The following is a 15,293-nucleotide window of genomic DNA, read 5'->3' on the forward strand; positions in this document are numbered from 1 at the left end:
GTTCAGCTATTTAGCCAGTTCTCATGTGCATATCCCAGGGCAATCCAACCTCTGGAAGAAGTCAACTTCTAAGTATTATATGGCATCTAAGACAAACTCTTCCCAGTGTAGTAATTCTGTGAATGGTCAGGCATGAGAAAAGACGATCTCTAAAATAAGGAGCAACGATCCTATAAGGTAGGTATTATTTCCCCTTATTCTGGTAACGGAAAAATTGAGGCTCAAATTCAAACAGCAATTAAGTGGCAGAGCCAGTTTGATGTCCAAAGTCTGTTTTTGTCCCAAGCCATACATTCTACTGTACCTCACTGCCTCATTAGTACCTCCTGTCCCTTTTGTAGGCAGTGAGAGCAAAAGACGATGTGTAAAGATTCGTTGTTAGAGAAATGCCACGCGGTTTTTTTTATTCTCATACCTGTGACTGGGAGTCTGGGTGACAGTAGTGGAATGATGAACTGTGGAAGTGTAGTGACTGGTGGAAAAAGACGTCTCCGCCTCTCTCTCGACAATATGCTCACTGGAGATGACATTTTTAGATACGTATTGCTGGATAAACAAAGAGACACAACTTGAAGATTTGGGGAAGTCAAAATGCTAACAATGTCACATGCACACACACGGAAAAATCTCTTCTTCTGATACACATGCTTCATAATAAATTCTATTTTTCCAGTGGCCAGATGACAAAACCTATCCCAGCTACTGTGGTCTTTAAATTAGGTAAATGGAGTTGATGGATTTCTCTTTGGATACGTATGCGATGTAGGTCCTACAATCACAACTACATTTTATCAGAAACAGGCCTATTTCTTCTCTTTCATTTCCAATTGATAACATGACTGGAATTCAATACAAAAGTCGGCCCAATACTTATTTTTGTAATAGTTGTTGCAAATCAAAAACGACGAACAGATATTTGAGTGAAACAAAAGAACAGAGATGGTTTGTCTTGTTTCAAATTTCAAGTCACTAGAAGAATGAAAAAAGACTGTTTTGAATCTACCTTTCTGTTTTAATTTCTCAGTGCCCATTGGTGCCCTAATGATATCGTTGAAATTTTTAAGTTGTCAGTGGTAAGACTAACAGGGCTACTGAGAGATTTGAAAGACTTAACAACAGTTGTCAAGGTTACACACCTTGACAAACCATATAATAGAGGGCCTTATCTTTAGTGTAAGTAGATTCTACTTTATTTTCACCACCAAATCACAGTAGCTATTACCGCCTTTTATTAGTGAGAGAGGGACATCTTTAAATTGTCTTTTAAACACTATTAGTATTTACACCAAATTGAGTTAAATAACAGGTAAAGACACGGAGAGGAATAGTCTTAGATGAAATAGGGCAGTTTATAATCTGATGGATTATGGGCTCTAAAAGAACCTGATATATTCATGGAAACCAAAAAAAAAAAGTGCCACTTGAATTATGCTTGAAATTATAGCTGGTTCTCTTAACCATGGAAAGGTTATTCCATGTGGATCTTTGCTTTAAGGAAAAGATGGCATTGTCATATGTAACGATCTATTTTTAGTCTGCGTACCAAATGACTCTTGCTCCTTGGAAGGCAATGTAAGCTCAGTGAATCTAATGAAAATAATGTTTAAAAATTATACAACACTCACTAGATGTCACTGGGCTAAGTGTTTTATATGTATTATCTTTTTAATGCCCGCAAGAACTTTTTGAGGTAGGTATTATTTTTATGATGAAGAAACAGGGTTTAGAAAAGTTAAAGCTCACAGTAACATAGCTTGAGCCATAATTGGAATCCAGGCAGTCATTCTGCCTCCTATGTATTATATAAAGTGACAGATTATAGGTGTGTCAGTAGTGAATGAATTTAGCAACTGTGCAGAACATTCCAATGAACATACTGGTAGGGGGAGGAAAGCAGCAAATATGTTAATTTATCAGCACCTAACAGTCTCCCGTAGGTCTTTCCTACAAGACTTGCTGGTGGTTGAACCTCCAGCAACCCTGAACTTGGGTCTTTGATATATTTGCTCCACACAAAACCCATCTTCAACTATAGGATAGAAAATGGTACTGCAATATAATCTTCCAGCTTTGCCTATAAAAAGCCAAACATCAGAGGGGAATGAAGAAAACAAGAAGAATGATGGTGGAGTAGGAAGAGTAAAACTCCAGAAGCCAGGAAAGCTGCGTCCAGCTCTGCCCTGGCCCTTATCTGTAAAAAAAGCTATGTAAAGGCTCTCAGAATCTAATATTTGATGACTTCATTATACTTAAAAGCTGAATGCTCCATAAATTTAAAAAATATATCTTCGAATGATGAAGGATATATCTCCTCTGGACGGTTTGGCATCATGTAGAAAGAGTTGGAAAGTATTAAATTCTTCTAGTTTGGCTACTGAGAAGCAAGTTTGGTAATGGCCTTGACTTTTTCATGCCCTAATGTTTCCCTTTGTTAATCAGAATCAGTAAATCATCAGGCACCGGACAAATGAGTCTAATAAAAAAATAAATGACTCTAGAGCCTTTAGTTCAGTTATCAGGGCTAATCAGTTATAGACTGAAGCAGTCTTCATTTCCAAAGTATAAAAAAAAAAAAACATTTCCTTCTGATTCTTGTATCATGAATTTTATTATTTTTCTTTTTCTTTTTTTTTCTGTTCTTTCTTCTGGTTATGGTTTCCCTACAGAACAAACCCAACATGATTATTCCGATCCCTTAATGAACACTTTATAAGAGGAAATGTGCTGGTTTTACAGTCACCAAATCCACTTAAAAAAATGTTCCCGTTATTTTCTCTTGGCGAAACCTTGGATTCCTGGAAGCCCTGGTGATTAATGGCGGCAGCTAAGAGCCTAAGAGCTTTAGAAAATAAACTTCAAGGTGCCTGAACAGAGGAGAGATGCTGAGCTTTTCCACTGGCCAGAGTCAACATACATTCACCAGCTGCACGTTCTCGGGGGGTGGATTGGGGTGATGGGGCCCGTTGGCTATGTTCACCATGTTGTTTCGTTCAGAGCGAAGACTCTGCCGAAGCCGGTCATGAAGCTTTTTCCGTTGTTTCCTGGATAGGAAAAAAGGAGCATTTATTTCTTCTATTATTTACATTTTTCAGTACAGTCAATTCTTCTTCTACCAACACACAATTCAAGGCAGTGGATTGGTCGGGAGGGAGGAGGAGGGAGGGAGTGCCACTTCATCTCAGGAGGGGAATCACCTATTCTTAGCAAGTAGATTTAAGAAGATGCATGGGATTCTTACAGAAATTGAACTGGACTGCCGAGAGATAAGAAAAAAAAAGAAGACAAGTCAAGTTGAGAGGTGGCTAATACCCCAACTTTCCTAATCAATCCATCTTTGCCTAAGTGTTACGGATGGTCATTTGTCTTAGGTAACAATTCATGCTATGCAACTGACAAGGCTGATTTCATTTATAGTTTTGCCTGTCTGCGTGTCTTTCAAGAAAATGCAGTTAGTGTTGAATCTGTGCAACACACATAGTGTGTGTATGTATAGAACTGTACATGAGTGAAGATATATACTTATTTTGCCGGTAGATTTTGGCACAATTATAATATGATCCTACCCTATTACCACTTTTTTCTGTATCTAGGGAATGAATATTCACATATTCAGACTGAATATAATAAGACTCATAAGGTGGATTCCGTGAAGGCTTATTTATCTCTATCGCTTGCTCAATTCTGGCAACATACTAAATAAATCCTGGGACATTAAGAAAATGCCATCCATGCCCTTACTTTTATGCCATAAGAGCATATTGTCTTTGTTCCTCAACTTGGATCGTAATATTAGTCCCATGACTAATTTTGGCTCAAGATTTTATATGATGAAGTGACAAAATAAAACCAAACTGTTAATAACATTATTTCAGCCTTGAAGTAGTTCTATGTATGAAAGAAAAATGAAAGAATTCATGTCAAACGGTAATTGTATTTGTTAACATGAACCCAGCTTAAAGGACCAACAAAGCGAACACAGATCTGTTTTCATGTTTCTTTTTTATTCTTTCAAAGCAAGTTTTGCTTGATTCTCCTCCTGTGAGATTCCTTTTGTACATCTCTCACTTTGGGAGCATTGGAACCGGTAACCTAATTAGATGGAATTGAAAATGAATCACGATCATGTTTTAAAAACCCCCTGCACTTCAAACACCACCTAATGCTCCCTTTACCCCCTAAGTCTGAGTACGGTTGGACGTGTCCTCAGCAGTGAGATGACGCGCTCCTTATCCACAGACACTCGCGTGTGTCCCTGAGCAACCCTTCCCTCCCATCCTTTCTTCGGTCGTGGGACTGTGGTCAATTATCAGAAGTCTTCTGAACGCTTTCACACAAATAGGCAAAGCTTCCTAATGTATGTGATTAGGAAAGGTCCTCAAAATGGATTATTCAGGAGAAAAAAAAATAAGGAGACAATCCCTCTGTGGCGCCTGCCCCGTTTTTTCAAGACCAGGCTGCGGAGCGGGTTTCTGCCCAGCCCTTGCCGGCCAGGCTGTCTGTGCGCTAAGGAGACAGGAGGTGAAGGGGACGTTTACTTGGTTTTGCAGTAGGCCACCACACACATGATGCCGACCACGAGCAGCGCGATGCAGATGCCGGTGACGGTAAGCACTCTCTTCTGGTAGAGCTCCTCCGCTTCTGGAAGGGGATGAGAGCAGACGTCACCAAAGGCCCCGGGCCCTCGCCAGGACTTAACAACTGAACGGCTGGCATGCCGTATTGTCCATGTTCACGAGACAATACACACGGGACAGTTCATTCCTCTTGCAGACGTACTTAAGGTGCAGCACACTCTGCACTACGTTTTGAGCATAAAATGGCAAAGCCCGTTGGGGGCCATTTGTAATTTAAAAAATGATATCATTCAATTACTTTAATGATAAGTTATAGATAGAGATGTACTAAACTGGCAAATCATAAACATTAATTATAAAATAATGATTTGGTTAAAACGGTAGATTTTATTTTTTGAAAAATCTCTTGCAAAGACAACAGGAATCAACACCAGTAAAAGGAGCTGGCATTGGCACCACTGGGACCCTCCTCCTCCTCCTTCTTCTCTTCTTCCCACCCTCCCAGCCCCCTCCCCTCCCTCACCCTGAGCCTCTTTGGATTTCCCAGCTATTTCCTATTCCTGTGGTCTTTACAAAGAGCCACTTCTAACTTAAAAAAAAAAAAAAAAAAGAAAATCAAAGACATTTGCAAACATGAGCTTGACTTGTAGTTAGCAACGAAACTGATGCAGGATCCCTGTGATTTACCAGTAAAATGGGAACATAAGCAACATGACACGGAGTAGCAGGACACTGTATCAGAGAAACCCCAATACGATGGGTGGGATGGTCCCGTCCTGGGCCATGATGAAGATTTGTCCTTTGAGGAACAATTATTATTATTACTTCACCAGTTGTACTTAGCGATCCTAATTTATGGCACTACAAAGCCACTGGCACAAATGATACATGATTTGAAATAGGTTGTACTCTCCTGCATTGACCAACTCGGCAAATTAGCTACTGTCGGTTGCACTAAGGAGATGGGAGGCTTAGAACTTTCAGGTGAAGGTACTGCTGTACCCCCAATGCGACCAGTTTCTGCTTCATGGAAGGCTTTCTATCTGCAAATCGGGTTTTGTGGGGATAACTTGCTTACACTATGGTAGGTCAGGTTCTTAACAAGATTGGCTGATTTAATGGTGAACTTGATCCTCTTAGGAGCTAAGCTTCCAACCAGTCCAATCGCACGTATTATTGGGAGATATTCACGAGTTCAATGAGAAAGAGAACTCAACTGAGGCATAATAAGCGGCGTGAGCTCTACTTGCTCTTCTGATTAACAAGCTGGTCAAGAACTGGGGAATATTTTACCGATGAAGGTCTCTTATCTGGACATCAACATGGGGCCTTATGGAACATTTTCAGTTTACATTCTCTGTCTAAGCAACCACACTTGTTTTCTCTACTGAGAGAGGGCAAGTCTCTGGAAGTCTTCTTGAAATGAAAAAGTGCAATGTAATTTCTATGATACAGTAGACTTTATCATTAAACAAAACATTTCCTACAAGCCAAGCCCATGGTAATCAAATTCCAGTTAACAGGTCAGGAACATTGTCAAATCAAATTAATAAGAGCACTGATTATTAACAGGAGGAGGAGAGAGAAGTCAGCGGGTAAAAGAGACCAGAATGCTGCAGAGATTATACAAAAACAAACCAAAAGTGTTGGAAGTGGAAAAGAAACAAACTGAGAGGACAGACGGGCTGACAGAATGACGGAGAGAGGGAGGAAGCCAGGTAGGAGGGAAAACAAGGTTAAGAAGTGAAGGAGCGATCTGAAGTCCCTGGCACAACATGCCTGGTACTAAGGGAAGAAAAATAAATACATAAAAGAAAACCAGAGGGAGGAAGTGCTGGGGTGGGAAGAAAGGTGGATGCAGATTTGGAAGGGTTATCCCATACAGCATAACTCCTAACCTAGACTGGCGGTCACGTGGAAGCCACAATTAGAAAGCAAAGCAGCTGGTGCATTGCGGGGCGACAACGGACCAGGAGACATAGAGCGGTGTCACGTAGTTTTGTGCCGCAGAAGTCAAATGGGGACGTGGCACGTGGATGCTTGTATGTTAATTGCGAGTGTCTGCTGCCTCCTACCTCCCCTCCCACATAGCCACAGGACAGGGAATTCAATTTCATAAGGTGTTAATCTGTGAGCTGATGCCACTGGAGGCTCCGCCTGGACCGGGCACCCGGATCAGTTTTCAGCACTCAAGTCTAAGCAGCAAAGGCATCGCCCCACTGGTCCTTCTCCAGGGATGCAGGACACAGAGCAGGGATCCTTTGGTTGTGATGAACTGGTTACACACCAGAAGTGTAAAAGTATCATCGCCTAGAAAATGAAGACCCTACTATACCTCTTTCGCTTACTCTATTTTTTTCTTCTTTTCAAATGGCAAGCACTTGGTAGCATTGCCATCTTCCCATTCTATCTTTAGAAGAACCTGGGAAATTGCTTCTGCAAACTGCAAAAAGAGGACCTAGCCAAGGGCCAAAGGGGGAAAGGCATCGTGCCTCTCATGGACTCTTTGGCAAGTTTTTTGGTGGTTGTTAATTATAAAATAGACTGATTTGGGTTTGTGAACAAATCGTATATGATGACTTGCCCATTCTTCCTAGGTTAGGTCAGAAGACACAGTTTTTCTGGGAAAATCAATCATGGAAATAGAAAGGCAGCCCAGTAAAGGCCAAAGGGCAAAAGAAAAGTGCTAAATGAACTAATTAAAACCAAGGCCCCTAGAACACAGATGTGGATTAGGATTCTGTATTCACATCAGCGTGTTTGCATTAAATGTTTTTCATCTAAGTTTCTGATTTTCCAATGGTTTACTAGATCAGGTGACCCTCACAAAATAAATGTGTTCAAAGAGAAATACTTGATGAACAATAATATAAACAATGAGTTTTTTTAAAAAACCCTTTCCCCCCCCTTATTTTTTTTCCTAGTGTGACAGGGTCAATAGGACAAGAACAGATTAGAGGCAGCGTTGAAAAAAAGAATCCATCAGGCTCGCTGGCGGATCTGCCTTGATGAGTTGAAACACTTCTGAGTCTTTATGGTTTGGCTGGATGCATTGAATGAAAGAGATCAAGCATGTGTTTCAGACTGACCTGGCCAGGCCAAGAGACAGAAGCCTTGGCTGTCTCAATTTTAATTGACCTTTAAAGTCTGATTTTCCTTAAGGATGGAATGTTCTGGCTGGCTGGGGACTTTGGAACCTCTGGAAGGTTTGCCCTTAAGAGGTCAAACCTTCAGGTTACCAAGGTAACCCCTGGTGTGGGTACCACATCAGTGTGCCTTTACTAACCCTTCAGATCTTACTGAGGGAGGTTATACATCTGAAATATCCATCACCCTACTTCATCGTTTGGGAAGAGAAATATTAAATTTAATAATTATACCCTAAAGTGATAAAGCAGGAAAGACGCTGTTAGGGAGAAGAGGGGAGGTGATGGTGGTATTTTTTTCCTCCTTTCAGGTAAGGCCAATAAGCCTTTTTAGAAGTGGGATAATTTTTATCCCGAGGAAAGTAACCTGAATAGATAACTCCCCTCGTGTAGACCACCTGCCCCCTGCGGGATGTTGGTGGGACCTCTTGTGTTCCTTACTCTTGGGTGATGTTCTCTGATGTGCAAAGGACCACTCACATGAACGTGGGGCTATTCCCATCAAATGAATTGTTTTCTCTTGGAATATTTTTGGGGGCAATGAGCAATTAATTGAGTTTCTATCCCTGGAACGAATAGAGCTTGTAACAACCTGATTTTCCACAAATTATGGGAAGTACATTAGGTGTAGACTGTGATGTTATCATTGAAACGAAAGCAACAGCTATAAGATGCTCTCACCGCATGATGTCACTGACACCAGCTGGTTGGGGACCAGATATTCCTTTAATCAGGACATCGCTTTATTGACCGACGGTCACGTTCCTGGGGGCCTGCACTGTGGAGCCTCTGGAAGAATAGAATGGCTTCCCCTTCCTCCCAAGACTGGCCTTTTCTCCCAACTCTTTAGGGTGAAGGCTTTCCAAAGAAGTATGCCCCCAATTCACATGCTCATAGGAGATATTTTACATTTGCAGTGTGAAAATGTCTATTTGATTACTTGTTGGGATATAGTGACTCAAGTTTAATTCTGTTAGTGCTAGAATTTCCAACTAAAATAGCACAAGGCTATTTCATTCTGTTTTCTATTTCCTTGCTCATGAGATAATGAAATTGACCAGAGCAGTGCTTGAATATCTCCAGAAAACCAGAGTAATCCAAGTCTATGCATATAATATTATGTTGCAGAGTAAAAGCTATGTTACTATATTAATAGATGATTTTTACATTGTATGTCAAGCTCCCATCAGCCTAAAATGTGGAGTGTTCTTACACTGATGTATGTAAAGCTTCTTCTGTTCTCAGGCTTCTGGTTTGGTTCTTCCTACAGCCTTATAAACCACTCCAACGTACCCCAGCTCAGAAATAACAGCATGGCCAGATCAACCAGTGAGTCAAAGAACGTGGGATATATGTGAATTTGCAGCAGGTAAGGTGATTTTAAACTCTAAGTGAAAGCTGGGAATCTAAAAGCTGCTGCACTCAGTACCATGTTGGTAAACCAACCATAGATTGAAAGCAAAGAAATCACTGTTATAGCTGTATGATCCCTTCTAAAGAGAAAGGAAATTAGTTAGGAACTGAAAGGGAAGAGTAGACAGGGGGAAAAAAAAAAAAAGGGTTTCAGCTCATAGGCTCTAAATTCTGCAGGCTAAAAGGAATGATGATTGGTCCATACCCATAAATTCAATCCCAAGATGCTCTGCCAATGCAGAAAGTTGACAAAAAAAAAAGAAAGGGAAAAAGTTTCAGAAAAGAGCAATACACTGCACTCCAAAACACATTACACACGACTATTATGGCTCTGTGCGTGCACATTGAACAGACAAACGGCGGATGGTTAAGGAAGCAGTGCTCAGGTACGCCCCCATGAGTCCACAGAGGGAACTTCTCTTTTAAGAGGTGCGCAAATACCAGCACACTGTGTCTTTATTAACCCTTAAAAGACCTTACTGAGGGAGAAGTTGTATGGCTGAACTCTCCTCTATGCTATTTCATTATTTGGGAATAGAATACTGTATTTATCATCAGAGACGGCATTTGGCATTATTTCATTCTTCTCTTTTCAAAAGGCAGACTTGAAGTTCCGGGGAGGTGAAATTGTTTTGCCCAAAGACACACAGTGGCAGAGCTAGGAGATGAAGCCAAGTAATTTGGTTGGAAAATTTCATCACAATGGATTTATATCGCTATGCTCTAATATTTCTTGTTGCTTTAGTTATTTTGTTTTTTAAACTATTTCCTTTTCTCCAAACCTTCTATTCTCTCCACCACTTACATGACAAGGAGCAAACATTTCTGCTCAAAAAGCCAGACGGGGCACTGGGGCACTGAAGCCTGCTTCCAGTTTTCCATATAATTCCTGTGTGGCATAGGACAGCTCTGAATGCCTCACTTTTTCAATTGGTTTAAAAAAAAAAAAAAAAAAAAAAGAGGCGGGGGGGAGGACGCAATTCCTGGGTTCTTTAGTTAAGTTTAATTTACTGCTTCCTCAAATCACGAAGAGCCAATTCGATGATCACTTCCCAGTGCTTAGCTCCAATGCCCAGATGACAGCTGAAGGGCACAGGCACCCAGGGAAACTGCAGGACGGCCCAGGGAAAGGGACTCAGAGTTGTGTGCTCACAGCCCACAGTCGTGGCAGACCTGACTGAGGAGGGACCGGGACTGCAGGGCCAGCAGAACCTGCACAGCCTCAAGTGACGAAATGGGGCCAAAAAAAACAAAACAAACAAACAGAAAAAACCAAAAAACCTCTGCAAATGACACATTCCATTCTCGAAACAAAAAGTTGTTAACCAAATTTCATCATGTGCGGCCCTTCCGGATTTCCTTATTTGTGCGTGGGTGGTGGAGAGGCAGGTGGGAAGGAGGGGCAGGATGAAAACAGAGGGGTTCTGTGGTCTATATTTCTTCCCTTGGTCACTGATTAGAGAGATACCAGGACAGCCCCCAAAATATGACAAGGCATCTGTTAAATTTGAAAACATGCGCTAGAGGGGGTATTTCTCTTACAGAAGCATCAGTTTGGACAGAGCAAAGCTCCTCATATAGAGAAGGGAAAGGAGGTAAGTATGTTTGGAGTCATCCTCGTTTCAGGTCCTTTCTCTGCCATTTACCTGTTCAGTGACTTTGGACAAGTTAATTTCTTGTTGACAAAATGCTTACGATATTGATACATGCCTCACAGGGTGACCCTGTGGCATAATGGAGACATGAAGTATGTCGGCCAACAGCAGAGGGGTGCAACAGCTTGGGGAACAGACATATCTGGAGATTTACTTTGGGCCACTTACTGCATGGATGTAGGTTTACTTCTGATTAATTTCACGGCCCTCAAAACTCTGATAGCTCCTGGGATATATCAAGAATTTAGATTTTAAAAAAAACTTGCCACCTCTTAAGGAAATGAAGTTTCCTAGATTTAAAAAATCTATATCTATATCTATAGATGATATAGATATATAGATAGTGCATCTAGTAACAATGATAAAGAGGCACTTTATATAACAGAGAGTTCCCTTTGCCTTGAGTCCAGGGTACTCAGGCAAATCACCTACATTTTTCATAAATTTAAAGCCAGAGGATGTAGGTTTACTTTGGTTGCACAATGTTCACAGCCAAATTAACAACTTTTTCTAATCCAAATGAATTTCTCTTGCCTCTGTGCAACATTCAATTTGACAAATTGACATTTTTCCCCCCATTTGTTTCCTCCATATAAACTTCGGAACATCAAGATACCAAAATTCATTTTCCGAAGAACTGATAATAAATTTCCTTACACATTTCCATGAGAAAGTGACTCAATTTTTCTCCCTAGAACCCTCTCCATCTCTTGCCTTTTCCTCCTACGTCAGTAATAATTTAAGGGTTAAAATCAAGAGATAACTACAGAAACTCTTTCCAGAGAAGAGAATCATGATTCCATGCCTACGTGAACACTGCTAATTATCTATATTAGTTGCGTAGAAAGCTTGGTTAAGTCTTCAATGAAATTAGTAGCATGCTCATGCATACATATTACTGCATTTACAGTTTTATAGGTAAGTCTGTGAGCCTAACTCTAATTTCATTTCATGGGAAGTCATTCATATCAAGCAGCTCCAATTTCAATAATTCAAAGGGAAATTGGTACTTAAAATTGGAATCTCTTCTGGCTATAAGCCCTAACAAGGAAACAAGCAGAGGAAGCATGCATCATTCACACTAGTCCCGTAGCAAATACTACTCTAATTTATTTTTACTATTGGTGGCTACATTTCTTTCATTGTGAGTCAAGAAAAGTAGGATACACAAACACTTTTCATTTTCTGAAGAGGTCATTACTTTCTATCTTTTCTATTTAATCTAATGTTGGCTTAGGCTTATTACATATCATATGTTTCCTATTGAACTTCTGCCTAGCCACTCCATTTTTCAAATTAAATTAGTAATTCAAAAACACGAAGGTTACTGTAAACAATTTAGTTTCCTTTTCTACATGTGATTTCCTGCTGTGCAGTAAGCAATATAAAAAATTAATTTAAATCTAAGAGTCTTCAGAAACTATTAAATATTGACTCGCTAATCCTTTGTTTTAGGATTTTATAATAGTTTGAAGAAAACTGATTAACCTGTAGGTTAATTTAAATTTTCGATTGCATTAGAGAAAAGAACAAGAAAACAACTTTTTTAAAAATTGAAATTGTCCATACATGCAATTATAATTTCTGTTAAATTTGAAGACATTCAGGATGTTATTCCTTAACATCTTGGGTCTCCTTATGCAAATAATCTCAAAGAGGTATGTGTCCTCTTGACTTTCTGCCCCTCTGAGGTTTCTAGAGGGGTCCTGTCAATGTCATTTCGAAATGGGAGCAATTTAGCGTCTGACTTCTAATTCTCGACTTACCTTTACAAATGTAGATTTTTTTTTCACATATACCAACCCATATTGCCACTGAGCCCTTCGAAATGTAATAGGAAACTCTCTCCTTCCTTCCAAGTTTCCATATGCCATGAGCAAGTATTGATACATTCACAAAAACACACACAGTGAAATCTCACTAACGCTCAGCTGGAGTTAATGATAATTTTGTCATAGGTTGAGTGTGTCTTTATTCTACTTTCAGCAAGATACATATGTTTGATAAAGAAATTAATAACTTCAGAGAGTTTTTAAAACATTTAGAAAAGTCAACACAAATAATTTAGGCACTAGTAACCTATGGTTCAAAAATACTTTTAAGGCTAAGCTTACTCATTCTGAGAATATGCCTACAAGTTCTAAAATTGTACTCTTTTAAAATAGTCTATAATTTGGGCTATTCTATAATTACTTCCTATTAAATGTTAGTTTATACATGATTTATTTGCTCCATACTGCCTGTAACTACTGAAGCTGTGAGTGCTTTTTTTTCTATAACGTCTATAAATTGATTATCGATTGTCTATATATATATATACACACACAGAGACACACATGCACTCTCGCTCACACACACACACACACACACACACACAATGATGAACACAATCCTTTCAAGTAGGAATTCTGTGTCAAGAAGGGTGAAAATTGAAGCTGACTAACCTTGACAATATTTTCCTAGAAAGTATTATAAATATGTTTTATTTCAAGGAAAATGGCTTCCTTCAAGAACGCTCTATAAAATATACATGTGTTCCTTTCTTTTATATTTTAAATCAGTTTTTATAAATCAATAAATGTCCCATAGGACACCCTGACCAGACAAACTGTATTAAATCCTAATGATGTAAGTTACGTGTTAATAAGCATTTAAAAAATTGTACATTCTTTTAGAATGTGATTCTTCAACTGGAAATGTGGTTTGGTAAGTTGAACAATGTTTCTCTTTGAAGCTGGGGAATATCTTTTCTTTTAAAATGTATGTTATGCATTTCAAACTTTATGAACACAAACAAATAAATACATTTTAAACATTACCATGGTGGCAACACTTTTTAGTTTTTGTGTAGCCTTCATTGTTACTTGAACATAAAGTTCTCAGAGCAGCAAACATTTATTTTCCTGCCTTCTATGTGAAGGTTTGCAGAAATAAAAATTGAGAATTTAAGACATGGAAGCTAGAAAATTAACTCTGGGCAAGACAATTTTGGAAAGCAGTTTCTGATTGGAAGCTCTTGCTTTTCCAGACATGAGGCAGCGCTGATGCACAGTCACTACAGATTTTGTTTATAAATGTGCTTCCTATCAGTCTTTGTTAAATCAGGTTAAATACGAATGCTGCTTTCCTGGACATCTTCCAAAAGTGCCACTGAAAGCTCACTAAAGAATTTATTCAAGGAATCACACTCAGATTAAATACACAGTAGCTATTTTAAAATTATGTCTTATGAAAGAGGAAACGGTCTAAAAGAGAAGCTGAGAACATTTTCTCAGCTTATTACCCTCAGATCTCACTGCATTATCATTTGGGGGGAATATCTTCATTTTTTAATGCTTTTCTCTATCTGGTACTTCAACATTGCTGCCAGTGCACAATGGTGTTCCAAAAATTTAAGTATAATGCACATGTTCAGAATTTTCATTAAATTCTAAAATATAATTGTATTGAATTTACACAGTCACATGGATTTGCTAAATCTATGTCATTTGAATACAAACACATTTCTAAAAGGAAATTACTATATTAAGTAAAATTCTACTTTTACCTTCTGTTTTTACTTTCCATCTTATCTACCTTTGTAACAATATTCTACAGCTGTAGAGAGAACAATTCTGTCCACTAAAGGCATTTTATTTAAAGATTCTGAATAAAGGAGAGACCGTGTTTGAAAATTTAGCAATGCCAATTTACCAATTTTTCACAACATAAAATGTTCTGTAACATAATTTTTGATCTGTAGCCTTTGTAAATACATAATAAGTACCACCTCACTAAAAAAAAAAAAAAGTATGGGGCCTAATCTCCCCATAATGCATATGAAATTTCTTTATTCTTCCATGTCTGTTAACATAAGGAACAGAATCTTATTCTTTGCATGTATACAAGAGTCAAATCTCATTCTTTTAGAGCCCCCAAATGACCAATTGCTATCACTGTTTCTTGTGTTACATGAATTTATACCCTAATACGCTATGTGAAATATTTCTTGGGGTGAGAAATTGGCGATCTGAATCAGAGGTTGACAGATCTATTACGATGCTTTTGTAAATAAAGTTTCAATAGTACACAGCCATGCTTATGAGTTCATGCACTGTTTATGACTGCTTTTGTGCTACAGTGGCCAAGTTTTCTGTGGTTATGACACTGATGGTATGGTCTGCAAACACAAAAGTATGTACTATCGGATCCTTTACAGAAAAAAATTTGTCAACCTTTGATCTAAATGGATAACTATATGGAATCCATTTAAAATATAATGCTTTGAAAGCTCCAGAATTAAAAGCTATAGTCCTTGTTCACAAAAGCAGGAGAAATACATAGTTTAGTTATCCGTGCAATTATATACAATGTGAATTGGGTCTTTTAGGAATGATGTCCAAGACTTCATGAAGCCACAGAAATCGATCAAAATTTCCCAGTTCTCATTAAAAAATATATATCTAGCAGTGAACTGTGATATTTCAAAGTAACTAATAAATGTTTTTAAAAAACAATTTTCCTAA

At 38.8% G+C, this 15,293-nt stretch overlaps 1 protein-coding gene across 16 annotated transcripts in view; it reads right to left on the minus strand.

Moving 5' to 3' along the window:
* The window catches only part of NRG1 (neuregulin 1), a gene marked incomplete at its 3' end in the record, with an annotated part of 220,487 nt that overhangs the window by 14,835 nt on the left and 190,359 nt on the right, over positions 1–15,293 (minus strand). For 11 of the 16 annotated variants that reach the window (XM_082374984.1, XM_082374983.1, XM_082374977.1 and 8 more), the window contains 3 exons: positions 4,536–4,638; positions 2,915–3,041; positions 416–546 (listed from right to left, as the gene is read on the minus strand). In XM_082374984.1, the coding sequence (XP_082231110.1) occupies positions 416–546; positions 2,915–3,041; positions 4,536–4,638 (361 nt within the window). Of the gene's footprint in view, positions 1–415; positions 547–2,914; positions 3,042–4,535; positions 4,639–9,338; positions 9,363–15,293 lie in introns of all 16 variants that reach the window. The other 5 variants (XM_082374985.1, XM_082374982.1, XM_082374976.1 and 2 more) reach the window with 1 other exon arrangement.

This window comes from Balaenoptera borealis (assembly GCF_965194805.1).
Source record: "Balaenoptera borealis genome assembly, chromosome: 21".
Lineage (NCBI taxonomy): Eukaryota > Metazoa > Chordata > Mammalia > Artiodactyla > Balaenopteridae > Balaenoptera > Balaenoptera borealis.